Below are 17,041 nucleotides of genomic sequence, written 5' to 3'. Positions count from 1 at the left end.
AATTTGACCCAGCATAAAGAAAGAGGGAAAAAAACACGGTCAGACAGTGGATCCTCACCTGCGCATGTGACCTGGAGCCATCCGTGGGCTGCGGCCGCGCTGGTTCACCGCCTGGACCATCATCCTGCCGGTGCAGCTCACCCGGCCCTGCAGTGGGAGGACAGAGAGCTGGAGTCTGAACCCAGGACTGGCAGTCACACAAAACAGGAGGAAACTAGATGTGTCTGATAAAGCAGGAGAGCGCTGCTCTACAGCCTGTCCTACATGAACCTTTCACCCCTCTGAGGGTGTTAGTGAGTTCCTGCTTCCTTCAACGCCTTCTTCCTGTTCAGACCAGCAGGGCGTTATCTGCAGCCTCCCAGATAAATGTTTTTTTTTTTTCTTCTGACTTACGTCTGGGTTTGCTGCCAGGATGGTGTAATTTCCGTCGTCGTCCAGCGAGGCTGCCGCTGTGTGCAGCGAGCAGGTGCCGTCCGGATCCCGGCTGATCCGGTAGTGTTCGCTCCTCTTGGAGATCTGCTTACCATCTTTAAACCAATAGACCTGCAAGGAAAAGATGCAAAAACTCAACACTCAAGTTTTATTGTTACACTGATTTTCTATGAACATCATGTTTTAAAAGCCAGGTTTTCACATGTGCTAGCATTTATTACACATCATTTGAGGATTATGGCCCGCAGTTAGCAAAAATTCAAAATTCAGCTACTCAGAAAATTAGTTTCACAAGACAGAAATACAATAATTGTCCAAATAAGTGTCATCACCTGCAGGTAATCATGTAAAAGACTGCTGACTGAAACACTGACCATAAAATTGCGCAAATTGGAATTATGAAAATAAATTCACTTAATGGAAACACGTCAATTAAAAAAAAACAAAACAAAAAACACCTCATGTCTTTTGATAAAAGCTTTAAGCGCTATGTGAGGTGGATTTCGCAAAACTGCAATGAAAAAACCTTTTTTTCGCATCATAAGAGTCACATGATCAACAAGTGGATGTTACTACTGGCAAAAACTACAAAGAAGACGACAGGAAGTGGTAGGACAACAATAGCGCGGCTTGTTTTTTAATGACATATCTGTGAACAAACTTATTCATGTCGGTAGGTCACAAAAACAATCTCTGAAGATAATGGACACAGAATGCTGTATCCAAGTGTATTGATGGAAGGTTGTGTGAAAGGAAAAAGTGTGATCCCATGAAACCGTTTGAATCAGTGGTGGGCACCTTTGGTTGGGGTTCTCCGTGGACCTTGCAGGAGAAAGTGACCGGCATGCCCTCGAACACCTTGTAGTGTTTCAGCTTCTGGTCGAAGGAGGGCGCCACCCCCTGGCCGGCGGAGTCCTCGTCGTGCTGGACGTCGTCGTCCGACTCCTCCACCGGAGAACGCTCCAGGCGATATTCAATCTCGCTGATGAGGCGCTGCTCGAAGCTGGACACTCTGTACTCCTGAACACAAGACACACGGGGCGAGTCAGGAGACGTCTAGACCAGAGAGAATCTGAGGAGCATGCAGGGACAGAGCACCGAGGTTCATTAACTCGTTTTCATCGTCACCCAATCGAGCCGAACTCTTCCCCTCAACTCCCCAGTCCTTCTCCCCCCAGATGAGCCACTCCTCCTCCTCTACTACCATCCCCATCAATCCCTCATTGCTCCGCGGAGCGCGGAGGAACATCTGCAGAGCAGCTCAGCGTGATGACACATCTCGCAGATAATGACAGGCCTCGGGCGCAGCTGCAGAGCCGGCGCTAATCCTCCTGAGCCGACGCGGAGAGGAGGCCGGTACCGACCCACGATCACACTGAGAGGAGGCCGTTTCTCTGAGAACTGGACTGTAAGACGGGCTTGTTCGCCGCTTAAAACGTGGACAACACGTGAAACAACGTGCGTCACTGTGAGATGTGATGATTTAGCAACACGACACGCTGTACAGCGCGTAACAAAAGTCTTCATGCCGCCTGGACTTCTTCGCTTTTTGTCGCAACCACAAACTTTAATGTATTTTATTGGGATTTGAACACAAAACAATGCGCACTGATAAACTGGAAGGAAAGGGATTTATGGTTTTTAAAACAAGTTTCTGACAAATTAGACCTTTCAAGATGTGTGAATTTAAGTCGTCATATTGGATGGAGAACCTCTTAACGCAAACATTCAGGTTTTGTCATATGCATTTAGGTCTGGACTTTGACTGGGCCATTCTAATATAAGAATGACCTTTGACATAAACCATTTCTCTAGCGTACTTGTCCTCCAGGAAGGCAAACCTCCATCCTATCCTTAAGTCTTGTGCAGCTTCTAACAGGTTTTCTTCTAGAAATGCCTCCCCACAGCATGATGCTGCCATGACCATGTTTCACAGAGGACATAAGTGTTCAGCATAAAATGCTGCACAAAGTTCCTTTTTTTGTGCTCTTAATTTATTTGCTAGTGGTTCAGATAACTAGGTTACTTCTGAAGGTTTCATTTGGAGGCATCAGAAAGGATTGGAAATAAATTCGCAACTTTGTGTTGGGCCATCTCGCAAAATCTCAGTAATAGATTGTAATGGATATTAATACTGCATATTAACACTATAATGCTACCCTAACCCTGAGACGTTTTTATGCTTGTAGAAACCAGTGACAGGACTCGCATGTCTGGTTTTCTAACTTCTAAAAACACATCAGTGTGATTTCAATTTACAGATCTAAAAACGGTGTGGATAGTAATAATCAAAAACCAAAAACAATGTGTCAGCAAAGAGAAGGTTGAAATGAACCTTTTGAGGGCAAGTTTCTGCATCAGCTGACTTGTCTTCCTGTTGGGAGAAAACACACGTTTTGGTTGAGTGTGTTTGGCTCTGAGCGTCACACGGTGAGGGGAAACAAGCGCTCTTGGTGCTCCAACCACTCCAGCTCTCCATGCAAAGAGTCACAAAGAAATGGAAATGTGGATCAGTTTGGTCTGTTTATAAGTGACCCGTCAACCCTTTGTGTTCACCGCTGCGTTTTAGCGGCTGTACCGTCGTGTTGTTTCAAATGTAGCTTTTTCTCGGTTGACATAACTGGAAATGGACGGCTCATCTTTGAAACACACAACCGGCTCCGGGAACTGTTGCTATTTTTGTTCCCTTCAACAGAACTGGCTCGTTGGCTCTGAGTAAGACAAACAGCCACATTGGGGCTAGCTGGATGTTCCTGTGGAACAACAGAGGGTTGGATAAACAGAGCTTTTTATGGAGGGACCTCCGCTGCTCCTCGCCGGTGTTTACAGAGGCACCGGGCGGGGCTGACGGGCGGTCAGAAGATAGAAGTGTCGTCAGAAAACGTTTTCGCGTCACACGGTGAACATGCAGCAGAGTGAAAGAAACAACCCGCCCTGGTGAGGACGTGTTGGTGAAACGTTTCCATGCCTGTGTGATGTTCCCCTCCTGGGGCCAGATGCATAAACAAACGTCAACACGCAACCGAGACTTCTTCACAGCCCGACGTTTGCAATATTTCCCTTTTGATTTCATATATTTAACTGCAGCCATGTGTTCCAAAACATTATTTAGAGTTTGTTGATTTTCAGATATATTACTGACTGAAAGCTTTTCATAAAGAGACATTCAGAGCTTGTTTGATTTTTTTTTTTTGTTTTTCCCTCTGATGTTTCGTTTCATCCCTCCAACTTTCCGCATCTTGTCACGATACAAACACAAACTCCGCCGCATGGCATTGGAGTGTTGTGTGATGGACCAACTGATGTGCATAACGGTGAAGTGGAAGAGAAACGACGTGTGGTTTTTACAGAAAATCTGAAAAGTGTGGCATGTAATTGAATTGGGGCCAATACGTGGGAGAAACACCTTTAATGTGGAAGATGTGCTTTGTGAAATGTTTAAATGAAAAGGTGGCTGAATCCGAATGTACGCCACACTTTTGGTTTCTGATTACATGAAATCAACATTGGATACATAAAGGTTTGTGGTTGTAATGTGATCAAATGGAAAAAAAAGTTTAAAAGTTTAACCCTGCTTTTCAGGGTTTGCCCACTGTTCCCACTGTAAACTTCAAGCACTTTTCAAGCATTTTCAAGGAACGTTTTCAAACTTTTCCAGCACCACACTTTGGAGAATAAAACAAAAACAAATTGACTTCAAAATATGTTTTCCAGTCACTTCAATATGTTATCATTTATTACTAATTATTATATCTTGTGATCGTATTCTACAGCAGAAACCAGATGAACAAAAAAAACCCAATTGTGTTTTGAAATGTCTCTTTTACACACTCCTTATACACCTGACTGCTCCGAGAACAACACACTAATTTTACAAAATAAATCCCCCAATTTCAATAATGTTGCTGTAAAATATCCAACATCAAACATGAGTGAACGTTTATTTCAACTAAATGGGTCAATAAGCCATTGGGCCATTAGAAATGATAAATATTTATGACATTAACACAATTTAAACAAATCTTGTTCAGCTAAATTACCTCAAACACAACATACAAAGAAAGTTAAAAATAACATTTCTAAAAAAAAGATAATGTTCTCACCATGTATTGTGGCGTTTAGCAAATATAAATAATCTTGGTAATTCTTACTGACATTTAGTCTAATTTAACAGTGAGGGAAAAAAGTGTCTTGATTGGGTGTATGAAAATATCTGGGTTCAGCTGTAAGTGTTTTTCTTCAAATGTTTGGCTTTATTACAAAACAGTGCAGTTTGAATAAAAACGACTTTTAAGGACTTGATGCAAAAACTTGAAAACACCGAATTGAAATTCAAGCATTTCCAGGGATCCCAGTATGAACACTGACAATCCCTAATTTCAGAGGATAGAAATTCTACATTCATCCACCTGTCATGACTGTGAATAACAAAAGTAATAATTTCAGCATCTGGCCCCAGCGGTGTCGGTCCCCCATGCGAAGGGCCCCCGTACCTGTGTGACCGGCTCCTCCTCTGTGTCCTGTGTGTTCAGGACTGTGGCAGCGTTGTCGGCCCCCAGGAGCCTACGGGCCATCTTCTCCTCATAGGTTAACCTCTGCAATCAGGGATTAATGAGGTCAGCGCAGGTTAGTGGGGTCAGCCGCACAAAAACACACGCTTGCACACCGTAGGGTCCAGTGGCAGCTGCGTTCAGGCCCGCTGTTAAAACGTTTCACGTTTATCCAAAGGCAAATCCAACCGAAGCTGAATGAGTATCGCTGTCATGTTTTAATTAGCTTTTTTTGTTCTTCTTAGCGTGTGTTAATCCATGTTAAAAGGTGATCAGGCTCGCTGACGGGAGCTGAAAACCCACCTGTTGACCATTGCTCATGCGCTCCTCTTTAAAGCGCAGCTTTCTCTCCAGATCCTGGATGACGGCGTCCTTGGAGCCCTGGATGTCGGAGTCGGAGACGATGCGAGGCGTCTTGGTGACTGACGACTTCCTCGGAAACACTTTGCTGAAAGAAAGATAAAAAAAACAAGAAAACAATAACTCATCATTAAAGTCGTACTTCTTTGCACACGCTCTCCTACAATCTCAAATCTTTTTACTCCTGTTGCATCGTTACCAGAACTCGCTCTCCCTTATCTGGACATGTCCAGCTATTGCATTCCTCTCTGTATCTTCTTATCTCTCTACGAATGCCGCAGGAATGCCAGGGTGAGAGAGGGAGTGCAGGAGTGAGTGAGGGGCCGATGAAAAATAACTGGCGGAGAGATGAAGGTGGAACGGGAAAACTTTCCCCTCTCATTAGGAGAGAGGAAGGACCTGCAGATTTTTGTCAGGCAAGTCGATGTGCCAAGAGCAAAATGAAAGTATCAACTGGGCCGGGTGTGGGATATGAACACGAGGCAGCCCTGCAGAGGACAGTGAGGGGAGATGAAACTCTCATCGGGGAGTTTCTATCCTCCGTTTACAGATTAATCACACACGCCGCTTAATTTCTTAAAACTGCGATAAATTTCAAACTTTGAGCAGCACCGCCTCATTTTCTTGTTCATGTTTTTAATTTGGAATGAAAAGAAATTTTATTTTATTTCAATTTTTTCCATGTGTCCTGTCCAGGAAGCTTGGGCAAAGCTGTGGGTCTGGTTGCCTTGCAGGGTAAGGGCAAATTAGCACTGCAACAGCGTGATGATATATTAAATATTTTACAAATTGTTTGGGGGCAGATGTTTCTAGATCACACTAGAAAAACAAAACTAATTCAAATTCTGAAGAACGAGCTGGTGGAAATAGATGCCTGGTTTAAGTGTAACAATGTTTTATCCTCTATCAGCAAAACAAACTTCCAGTAAAAAAAAAAAAATGAATATTTTATCTGATATGTTTGTTCTTTCATTTACTTGTGCTGTGAATTAAGAGGTGGGAGAACATCTTTAAATAGAATCTGTCTGATAACATGTAAAAGACAGATAAACCATGGCCTGATCTGAAGAAATTCAAGGATGAATAAAAAACAAAATCATTTTAATATATGTGTCTAGAAAAGGGCCACAAAGCCATTCTAAGGCTTTTGGACTCCCAAGCTCAAGCACTTCAGTTATTATTCCACGTCTGATAAAAACAAAAAATAAACTAAACTGGATGTTTCTCTGGTTGCATAATTGACTTTATGAAATGAATGGCATGTGTGAGCATTTGTTTGACTTGGACTCACCTTTCCTTCTCAGGTCACAGGGTTTATTTTCTTGCCATTACACCTTTGGTAAACTTTACTTTCTCTCTCGCTGCTTTATCTAGTTTTTCTTTTTCAAACATGTCGTATAAAAATGTAAACATGTCGTTTCTCATCCGTCCAAGCCTCCTGTCTGGACGTTTACGTCCAACCAGGTTCTGTTATGTGTTCATGCTGTGTAGAAAGGGCCTTGAATGTCCCGCTTGACACAAGGCATAACTCTGAAGAGACAGCAGAGAGTGTAAGGGTGCGCTGTTTAGTCCGCTTTGATCCAACTCTGGTTCATTTGTCTAGATAGTCCGATTCGTTTGGGGAGGTGCGAATCTGCACTCTAACGCCGATGGTCTCTGTCTGGTTGAAGTGAACTCTGGTGCGGTTTGAATGTGTATGTGAACGCAAGTGGACCAGAGACCACTCCAAAAGCAGGAAGCGGACTATACTGCAGGGCATTCTGGGTAAATGCAACCAAAACATGTTAGCAGGAGAACTGCGTTGTGGTCTTTTGCCAAAGACAGTTTCCCTGCCTGCTTGTTACTGCTGCTGTCTTTAAAAATATTACTGTACGGTGTCTTTGAGTTTCTTTAAAAGATTTTTATAGATAAAACGTATTATTATTATTACAAAACAGAATTCCTACAACCATTTTTATTTACATTCTGTGAAGAATGAAGTTGTTTTTGTGTCATTTCTTTCTGTTGTTCTTGGTGCAGCGCCACCACAGGCGAGGAGAGAAACAGGTTTTCAACTATTTCGGTGCGTTTGACACAGTGCAGTGTGAACGAGAACCGCAGCTGAACATGTAACAGACGTGTGACATTTGGACACTTACATGGTGCCGTTGCCTTTGGGAAGGCCCAGGCTGTTGACCATGGGGCTGCCGGGTGTGGAGGGGCTGGAGGGCAGCACCGAGGACAGAAAGCTGGAGGCGGGAGACGGGGGCACCGAGGAGAACGGTGACGACACATCTGAGCCGACTGGAGACATGGAGACAGGAGGAGGAGGCGGCGGCGGAGGAGGGGGGAAGTCCTGGCCGGAGCCGGAGGGAGAGGACAGGTTGCTGAGGCTGAGGAAGGGCGGAGGAGGAGGCGGGAAGGATGGAGAGGTCGGGGACTCGACGCTGCCGGCCTTCGTGAAAGGAGGCAGGGCGACCCGGTTTAAGGGCTTGTGGGAGGCGGGTGGAGACAGCGGGGAGGACAGGCTGGACCCAGAGGAGCCAGAGGAGTGGGCGACGTAGCCCGCCCCTCCCGGGCTCTGGGCAGCGATGAACTGCTTGGGCCGGGCGTAGTTGAAGGTACTGGCCTGCATGGCGGTGCTGCTCTCCAGCTCCTGGAAGGAGGGGGGTGGGGGAAGAGGCGGCGAGGGCGGAGCAGGTGGAGGTGCTTCCTGAAGCAGATGCAAGGGTGGAGGCGGGACTTCCTGGATGTGCTCCGGCTGCTGCTGCCAGATGGCTGCCTCCTGCTGCTCCAACAGAATCTGGTCCTGCAGCTGCTTCAGCTGGGCCGCGTTCCTGAGAGGAAAAGGAGAAGAAGACTCAGTCAGTCCAGCTTCCTTTAATCCTCACTGCATTAGCAGGTGGAGGGCGGATGTAACACGGCAACGCCGAGAAAATAAGCTACAAAACCCAGCATCTGTTTTCAGGTTCTCCACAACAACAAGTTTCTACGCTGCAAAAACACAAAGTCTTAGCAAATATTTTTGGTCTGGTTTCTACTGCAAATACACTTTAAATAAAATAAAACAAATCACATTTCAGGAAGATATGGGAGCTTGTTTTAAGTGAATAATTCTTTAATGCTAATGGAAAAAGTGCTAGATCTACTGAAACTACAACTTGGTAAGATGTAGTTTATTTTTGTTTTTTTTTGCAGTGCATCAGCTGCAGTCAATGAGAACTACTGACAGAGTTTAACTACTAACTACAATGAACTGTTCTTCAGTCTTCAGACTGCGCTGCGTCTGGCACCAGGTTTGTTCAAACTGGAATATGTCCGACTTGTAGGGAGGAAACAACTGCACGAGCAGCAGGGACTGATAGTTTATCAGCTTGTAGCCGTTAACAAAGAGTCAGACTGTTGACAGCACTTTAAATGCGCTGCAGGAGTCAGACTGCTGTTGTTCGGCTCACAGCCTAGAAAACTGATAATAGTAGCGCTGTAGAGGCCGATTTCCTTTCTGTGAAACAGTTTGGTATGACTCCTGCTTGAATGTTTTGCTGAAAGAAGAAAAACATAACTGTGACATATGCGAGTCATTTATCCGGATGATGAAATGCTGTTTTTCTGGGGGGTTTTCAGAGTTGCGGTTGTCCAGTTTGGTGACCGCCTCGCGATGTCATTGTGGAGGAGAGACGGTGGAGTTTCTCGGATGTCATCTGCTCCACATTTCTATCCTCCACAAATCTTTACATGAACTAGTAAAGTTTCAAAGAGACCAAGTGTTGTTAAGTTATTTTGATCCTTTTCATTTCAGGGTGGTTGTTTATAGCTTTTTTTTTTTTATGTATATGAAGTCCATAAACTTTTAAAAACACAACAAATGAAGGAATCCTTTGATCCTGTAGTGGTTCATAAGCTTTGTGTACACACTAGTCTCACAGAAGTATTCATAGTCCTTGAAAATGTTCATATTAGAGCAAACTTTCTCTCTTATTTTAACTGGATTTTATGTGATTGAATTTACAGTGGCATGCACTTTTTAGTCTAAGTATACATGTTTTTTATTATTATTTAACCATTTTTTTTACTGCAATTGGAGCTACAAGAAGTAGGTGGGCGGATTGATCCAAAATATCAATAATATCGATTCCTAGTTGGTATCTGTATCAGATCGGTATTAGTGCGATAAAATCAATATTTTGGTTTCAGATTCTCTCTTGAAATGTGATTTTAGTTTTGTATTTTTACCCAACCACGGGTAAAAAAAAAAAAAAAAAAGTTTTGGAAAAAATGTACACAATTATGTTATGTTTTTTATTGGTCATCTTAATATGTTATTATAGTATTTTTGAAAACACCTATAAACACAAAAACACCTCAACGTCAGAAGTTTGGCAATATGTCACGCTTATATATTAAGTATATCGATACTTAATAAAAAGTATCGATATTTGCGATACTAACTTTGGAGCTTTCCCACATAGCTGGACCTTAGGGGTATAAAATGCAGACGTTTTTGCTTCCAAGGTAAACAATATGTGGAAAAGTTTATGAAATGCGAATAATTTTGCAAGGTATTGTGGTTTAGGGTATACTTTCTTAGCTATGGGCGTGCTGTGGTGGCGCAGGGGGTTAGCACGCCCCACATTTGGAGGCCTTAGACCCGCGGACGTCGCGGGTTCGACTCCCGGTCCCGATGACCTTTGCCGCATGTCCTCCTTCAAAAAGGGCGCCGGCTCAGCTGGCTGCCTGCAGACGCAGCTCCCGTCGTGTGTGTGTTAATCTGTGTATAAAAAATTCTTGCTGTAACTGCGAAATAATTTCCCTGCTGGGATGAATAAAGTAATTCTTCTTCTTCTTCTATTTACATTCTGACATGTTATATTTGTATAATTATTTGTTTAACTTGAGCTACCAAACAGAATCTTTCGAGGAACAGGCCTTAAAAAGACAGGAGGATTTCAGAGAACTTTTGATACCAGAGACAGCAGCAACACGCAGCATGTATATAAATCCTCTCTAACAGGCTCCCAAAATTACATTCCAAACTTGCAAATGAGGACAATATGGGGCTCCTTTAAGCCTTCACAAACTATAGAAACCACAGGCCTGAAGCGCAGCTCTCCGCAGGCATCAGGAAGACGACATTGGTCTCTAGGAAAAGCCTGAGACGCTGTAAATCTTGCAGCATGCTGTGCAGTGTGTGAGAATGAGAAGTTCCTCACTGTTCAGAAAATACTGTACATCCAACTGCATGTTGTCTGGAGTCCACCAAGTTCACGTGCCCAAATCTCTTCCAGAGGTCAGATAATCAGTGGAGTGTTTCAACTATTTTTTCCTATCTGTGACAGTGCAGCCCCCCGTCCTTTACTCCCCACCCCTTTCTTTTAGGTCCTGCTGCCAACAGCAGCATGACTGATTAGTCTCTCCGAGCCATTTTGGTTTTTCATTTTGGCTATGCGCTTCCTTCCAGAGTGGACTTCACAGGCCCAAATAAATACCCATTAATCCACAAGCATCCATTCCGATCGTTCCAGCTCGTCCCCACCTGGTGCTCTCCTTACGGTCCTCACCGACCGCAAAAAAAAAAAAGAAGCAACACAATCAGTTCAACATGTCTGCCTCTTTGTGTACGTTTTCCTTTACATTCCCCCAAAGCTCTCCTCCTCAGGCCTCCAAAGAAAGTGAGCTTTTACAGGAATAGTTTGGCAGCTGGCGAGGCTCGCGGCGCTCCGCAGCAGTTTCATTCCTTTTTTGGCTTTGTTCTCGGTGCGTCAGGCAGAAGCGGCCGGCAGAAAGGAAACACACTTCATATCCTCACGGCCCCAATCCCTCACTGCTTTACTGGCTCAGCATGAACACACTTCAAAGGCCCTTTTGGCATTCATCAGGGTTTTTTCTTCTTCTTTTTTGACGTACTTGTGTTACAGTTCTTTTTGGAATAAAAAAAAATACAATTGAAACAGGAGGTAGAGTCGCAAAAATCGATCAACGAATGGTGAGTTCAGGTTGGTCGCAGAAGTTACAAATTCCAGCTCGAGGTGCAAATACATTTCTTTAGAAGTGTGTCACCAAAATCACAAGCCAAGAGGTCTGTTTCCTGCGACATAGTATGTCATTTCTACTTTTTGTTCCGGCTGCAAGAGAGCGAGAGAGAGCAACACTTTCAGAACGCCGTAACTAGGCTAATATGAGACGCAAAAGCTAGTTTTGCTTTTATTTACAACTTGTCTTGTTAAATGCTGTCATTGCTGTTCTGAAATCTCCCGTTACAGCTGTTGAATCTGTATCTGCAGGTAGAGCTCCACAAAAATCAGGGATCGGAATTTGGTCACAAAATTAGGGTCTTGGCTTGTCAAGAACTTTGTAACTATCCTGCTTTTTCCACGAGTTTCGATGCAGATTCAAGAAATCTGTCATGACTTGGCAGCTCTCATCCTCCAAAACTACTTAGTTCAAGAAGATTATAATTATAGCCAAATTACAGCTGCATCTGAATCTGGTTTAAACATTTGCTTCATGCTTAAACGGTCAGTCTGGTCTTATTTCCAGCTGTGTAAATATTTTCATGTCCCACTTGAGAATTTGGATCAATCAAGCTACCAGCCAGAGGTCATCCAGAAACAGATCAGCCTCCAGCTTCTACTCCCAGAAATCTTTGACCGCAAAGTCCAACAGAGTCGTCCCGTCATACATTGCTTTTTCAACACTCCGCCTGAGCTCAGCTGCTGATACCCTGACCTACAGTTTCTGTATAGATCTCTGACAAAAAGACTTCAGATTCACAGCAGATTTCCATCTGTCCCTTCTACTCTCCGTCCATATGTCAGAGCGGGGTCTAATTAGTAGGGAAGTTTTCCTGTGTCGCCACGCCAACAGTCCTGTGTTTTGCTGTTCTGCTTTGGGCCAACTGGCCCACAAAGCCGCTCGCTTCATAGAGAAAACACTTCAGCTCCTCTGTGTGCTGCTCCGACTGGAAGACGCAATTACTCTTCTTCTCGGAGGCCTCTCTCCGTCTCTTTGCCCCCTCTCTGGAGGAGTCGACGGAGGAGGTCTTTTTGGGTCGGATTAGTACATTCTTAACAAATTCGGAGGAAGAAAGCTGAGACAAACAGCGATGCAGACTGGAATCTCTGTCACATTTCTGAAATCATAATAACCAGACCCTGTAGCAGGCTGACAGTAACATCGCTGAGGGAGAGTTTTACAGTCCTGTGATGTTTCAGGCTCAATGAGAAGCCCCAGATCCAGATGCAGCAGCAGCATGTTGCTTTAATAAATGGAGACCCCGGCATTGTAAAAGGCCATGTTTGCTCTTTGTTGCCTTCTTGAACTCTAACGGCCCACATCGCACTGAAAACTCCTCGTTTCACACTGCAAAACCACAATATTACCACAACGTTTTGGTCTAGATTGTAGTGCAAATATCTCAGTACACATAAAATAAGATTAAACTAACTTACAAGTAACTTTTCAGCAAGATTTAGGAGCTTGTTTTAAGTCAATAATTCCTTAAGATTAACAAACTACTAGTAATAAGTTTTCCCCATGTTATAAGTTAAATTGTCTTGTTCCTTCAGCAGATTAATCCACTAGTACTTTTTCCATCAATATTAAAATAAGCTAAAAAAAGCGACTTGTTAGGTACTTTTGTACTTGTTGACATTTTGTGTTTTTGCAGTTCAGGACCAGAGCAAGTAAGCAGAAAGCCATCGAAGGATTTTATCCGCCGTCCGATCCTGCCAGCTCTGCAGCTGGCCGTAAACCACGGAGCCGCTTTATTATCCTCGCCAGCTGAAGACAGGAAGCGGGCAGGAAGCTGTTGAGTGTACGTCGGCACTAATGAGGGGTTTCCTTCTGTAAACAACAACAACACGGAGACAGCCGAGTCTCTGCCTGCGCTCCTCTAAAAGCAGAAGAGGGAGGGGAGACTAGAGTCCTGCCTTCAGCTTATAAAACCAGCGCGTGTTTGCATTGCACCGCCGAATATTTGTTTCTGCAAACACCTCCGTGGCCTGGTAACGCCGGGGACTTTGCTATTCATAAATGATTTATGGTGGAAAGTGAAACCGGATTTGAGGGTCACAGAAACACGAGGTGGGAATCGTGTACAGTTGAAGCCACAACCCTTAATGTGTTTAATTCAGATTCAATACAAAGCAGAGCATAATTACGAAGTGAATTCCTGAAAAGCATGCTGTCAATTTGTAGTAAACCCCCTTTTACTCTGATACCCTCTAAATAAAACCACTGGATATTGGCTGGATTTCACATATTCATTGTGTTGAAACGCTGCCTTGCCGTCAGTGAGCATTGCGTCACCATGGCGGTGTGTCTGCATGAACTCGCCTGAAGCGGTAAAGTCCCGTTAATCTGTCACGGAGAGTGAGCTCATACGTGAAATGACTGGCGGACTGTTGGTAAGGCTGATCGGTCGAATGACGTCCGACCTCCCTCAGTCACCTGGTTCTGCAGAAATGTGTCACATCAGCAGCTTCTAGACGTTTACTGAACACAGTGACGTGTTTTATGACACATTTATTGTCTAAATGCCATTTATTGCTAATGAATTTTAGGACAGCCAGCTCCAGAGTAAAACAGAGCACGTTCTAGCTAAGACACTGCAAAAACACAAAATCCTACCAAGTATTTTCCGTCTCGTTTTTAGTACAAATTTCTTGCTACACTTGAAATAAGGCAAAACTAACTTACAAGTAACTTTTCAGAAAGATGTAGGAGATACTTGGTAGGATTTAGTGTTTTTGCAGTGTAGACTCAAAGGATTTCTTGACCCTTGAACTTTTTCACATGATGCCAAGTTACAACTCCAAACTTCAGGATTCTTTAATGGGATTTTACCCGTCAGCCCAACTCAAAATGGAGCGTAATTGTAATATGACATGTAAATAATCCATAGTTTCATTTCTTATTTTACAAATTCTGAGAAATGTGGCATGAATATGTACTCCATTATCAAAAATCCAGAAGCCAATCATTGAACTTAAATCACAAGAGATCAAAATCTAACTTTTCCAAAACTCTGTGGCAAAAAAAAAAAAAAAACCCAACCACTCCCAAGATGAAACAACAATGGAGGCAACATCATACTGTGAGGATCAGGCTTTTCAAAGCTAGTCATAGTTGTGGGGAAAGATGGATGGAGCTAAAATGGAAAACAATCAAACCTGTGAAAGATTTGAGACGTCACCTTCTGCTTCCCATTTTTGCAGAACTTTGTGTTGGTCTGTCACATAAAACCCAATAAAATACTTTGAAGCATCCGTCTACAGTCCATTAGTCACTGCATTCACATCTGCTGCTCTGTCTTACTCCAGCTTTTTGTCTCCTAAACGGCTCAACTTACTTTCAACCCCACTCCTCCCTGGGTACCACCATCCATTCTTGCCTCCTCCTCCCCTTGCCCATGTCTATAATTGCACACACACCACATAAAATAGAAGCAGACTGTTTTCTCACCCCCCACCCCCGACCCTACTTTGTTTTCCAATCTTTAAAGTGAAGCACAGAGCGCTTTTCTTATTCCAGCCACACCAACAACTCACAGTCGCACACTTTCTCCCTGTCCTACTTTCTTTCTTTCTCATCTTACACCATCGCCTCCCCCTCCCAAGCTTCGTATGCGTTTTTTATCTAGGCGTAAAACAGATGAAGGCTGCTTCATCGTCATCCATTCTTCTATTCCTATTTTCTGTTCAAGTGAGTTTCCTCTGCTGCAGGAATGCTGAAGACATTCTTCTTTGGATTGGCGAGATCACCATCAAATGGGATTAGCAGCAGGAGTGGAAGGAGAGGAGGAGGAGGAGATGCAGAAAGTGAAGAAATCAGCCAGCAAATGAGTTGGAGCGCAGCAAGCCACGAGCTTTCTCACTCTGGAGAGTCTATTGTGTTAACTAATCCATCCGACTCCGCCGGGGAGCTCGGCAAACACACGAACCCCGCCACATAAACACAGTCTGAGTTTGTTACAGACACCAGCCTGGAGAGAGAACGGGTTTCTGGTGATGCTTTTCCCCTTCTCGTTTCTTCAGCCTGAATGGCTCCCTCTTTATGAGCCTCACCTAAATGAACGGGTATCAAACTCAAGCCTCTGTGTGGTTCCAACAAAACCAGAGCCACTCTGAACGTGCAGGATTTCAGCACAAGCTGAGGAAAGTTGAAATGTATATAATCTACATCATCATTTGGTAACTTGGATTCCTAAGAAAATGAAGGCTATGAATAGTAAAAACGAGAAATAAAAGGAGTTAACATTTTTGAAAACTTTTCTCTACTTGATGTAAAACTCTTAAAAAGTTACAGAAAACCACATTTCCCTGCCTTTCTCCCATTCCAACCCAAGAGTCTGCGTAATGTTGTCAGAATAAACTCCCAGTTGACACAAGAGAATAACAAAAAAAACAAAAAAACAAAAGTCTACCTTTAGTGTGGTGATCTTCGGTGTGAATGAACCGCTGCAGTGTCTCAGTGTTGCTCTGCCAGGTACAGAGCGGCTTTTATAGCTGTGGGCAGCCAGACAGTGACACAGGCCGCCTCCCTGCCTTTCTCTCCCTCTCTCTCTTTCTTTCTCTCTGCATGAGTCAGTGGCTCTGTGGGCTCCTCCCCTCCACAGTGTGAGCCAGAAAGCAGCCGCTTACAAAAAGTCAAAATTCTTGACAGAAATTACAAAACAAAACTGTAAGATGAGAGAAACACAAGAAAACTTCATACACTTGAATTTTGCAGTGTAATAAGATGTATAGCAAACAAATGTGCTTACTTTTACATTTCTACATTTTTTGAGCTACTATATGATGTCACATCCCTGCCACTTTGGAAAACCAGGCTAAACCAAAGTTTGTTTTCTTTCTAAATATTCTTTATCCTTTATATAGCATCTGATTCAGTGATGCTTTTAAAAAGGTTTATAAACTAATGTTCATATACAGGACCTTTTTTTTTGAGACTGTAGAGTTTTGACTGATATCAGGCTAGTCGTTAGCCTCTTCATTCAGTATAAACCCAGATGACTTGATCCTGGAGATTGAAAGTCGTCTACGGTAGTTATGATGTTCGCTGCTTCAAGAAAATCTCACTTCCAGGATTTTGGACTAACCCTTTAATCATTGGCAAGTTTTGGTTTGATGGCGCGTAGAACTAGCGCTCTGTTATTATCACCCCTCATATGTTGGAGGTGTGTATGAAGACGTTAACTACATGTCCAGCGAATAGAGCACAATAGCTTTATGCAGTGTGTGTTGTTTTAGGGTGTGGGAATAATATAAGAGCCCGACTCTCTGTGTGGCGTGTGTGAGCACTCCCATCCTGACCGTATAGTTCTGCTTTATATTCACACAACTATTTCCACAAGTATTTCTCAAGAGAAGGATTTTCTTCCTCATTGTTGAGCCATGAAGCAAAGCTCCTGTTATTACAAATTTCTCATTTCTATTCTGGTGTGTTATGGCTCTATTTTTAGAGCCAGCGCGTTCCAGGCTGGCTGATGAGTCACGGCAGAACCAGTGGAAGGTCGGAGAGCTGGGATGCGCTCCAGTGGGGTGTTGTATGTGCCCAGTCCAGTTACCGGCTGGAGGTCAGACAGCCACTCGGGGAAGTCTCGTTCGACTATGAAGCGAGTCATACCTCGCGAGCTGATTCACGGACTCTGTGGGGCGAATCACAGCGAGTCCCGTCTGTGTTTGTTCTCGGTGACAGCCGTGTGATGAGACTGGAGTGTG

At 43.7% G+C, this 17,041-nt stretch overlaps 1 protein-coding gene across 6 annotated transcripts in view; it reads right to left on the bottom strand.

The window, feature by feature from the left end:
- Positions 1 to 17,041, bottom strand: part of palld (palladin, cytoskeletal associated protein) — a 74,126-nt gene that overhangs the window by 7,127 nt on the left and 49,958 nt on the right. For 2 of the 6 annotated variants that reach the window (XM_028028807.1, XM_028028812.1), the window contains 8 exons: positions 7,481 to 8,158; positions 5,286 to 5,430; positions 4,926 to 5,027; positions 3,054 to 3,143; positions 2,768 to 2,806; positions 1,231 to 1,452; positions 394 to 543; positions 59 to 147 (listed from right to left, as the gene is read on the bottom strand). In XM_028028807.1, the coding sequence (XP_027884608.1) occupies positions 59 to 147; positions 394 to 543; positions 1,231 to 1,452; positions 2,768 to 2,806; positions 3,054 to 3,143; positions 4,926 to 5,027; positions 5,286 to 5,430; positions 7,481 to 8,158 (1,515 nt within the window). Of the gene's footprint in view, positions 1 to 58; positions 148 to 393; positions 544 to 1,230; positions 1,453 to 2,767; positions 2,807 to 3,053; positions 3,144 to 4,925; positions 5,028 to 5,285; positions 5,431 to 7,480; positions 8,159 to 15,744; positions 15,882 to 17,041 lie in introns of those variants that run through there. The other 4 variants (XM_028028808.1, XM_028028810.1, XM_028028813.1 and 1 more) reach the window with 3 other exon arrangements.

The sequence above is a fragment of the Xiphophorus couchianus genome, chromosome 9 (assembly GCF_001444195.1).
Source record: "Xiphophorus couchianus chromosome 9, X_couchianus-1.0, whole genome shotgun sequence".
NCBI lineage: Eukaryota > Metazoa > Chordata > Actinopteri > Cyprinodontiformes > Poeciliidae > Xiphophorus > Xiphophorus couchianus.
The sequence above is the reverse complement of the archived record's forward strand: the minus strand, read 5'-3'. Positions and strand labels throughout refer to the sequence as shown.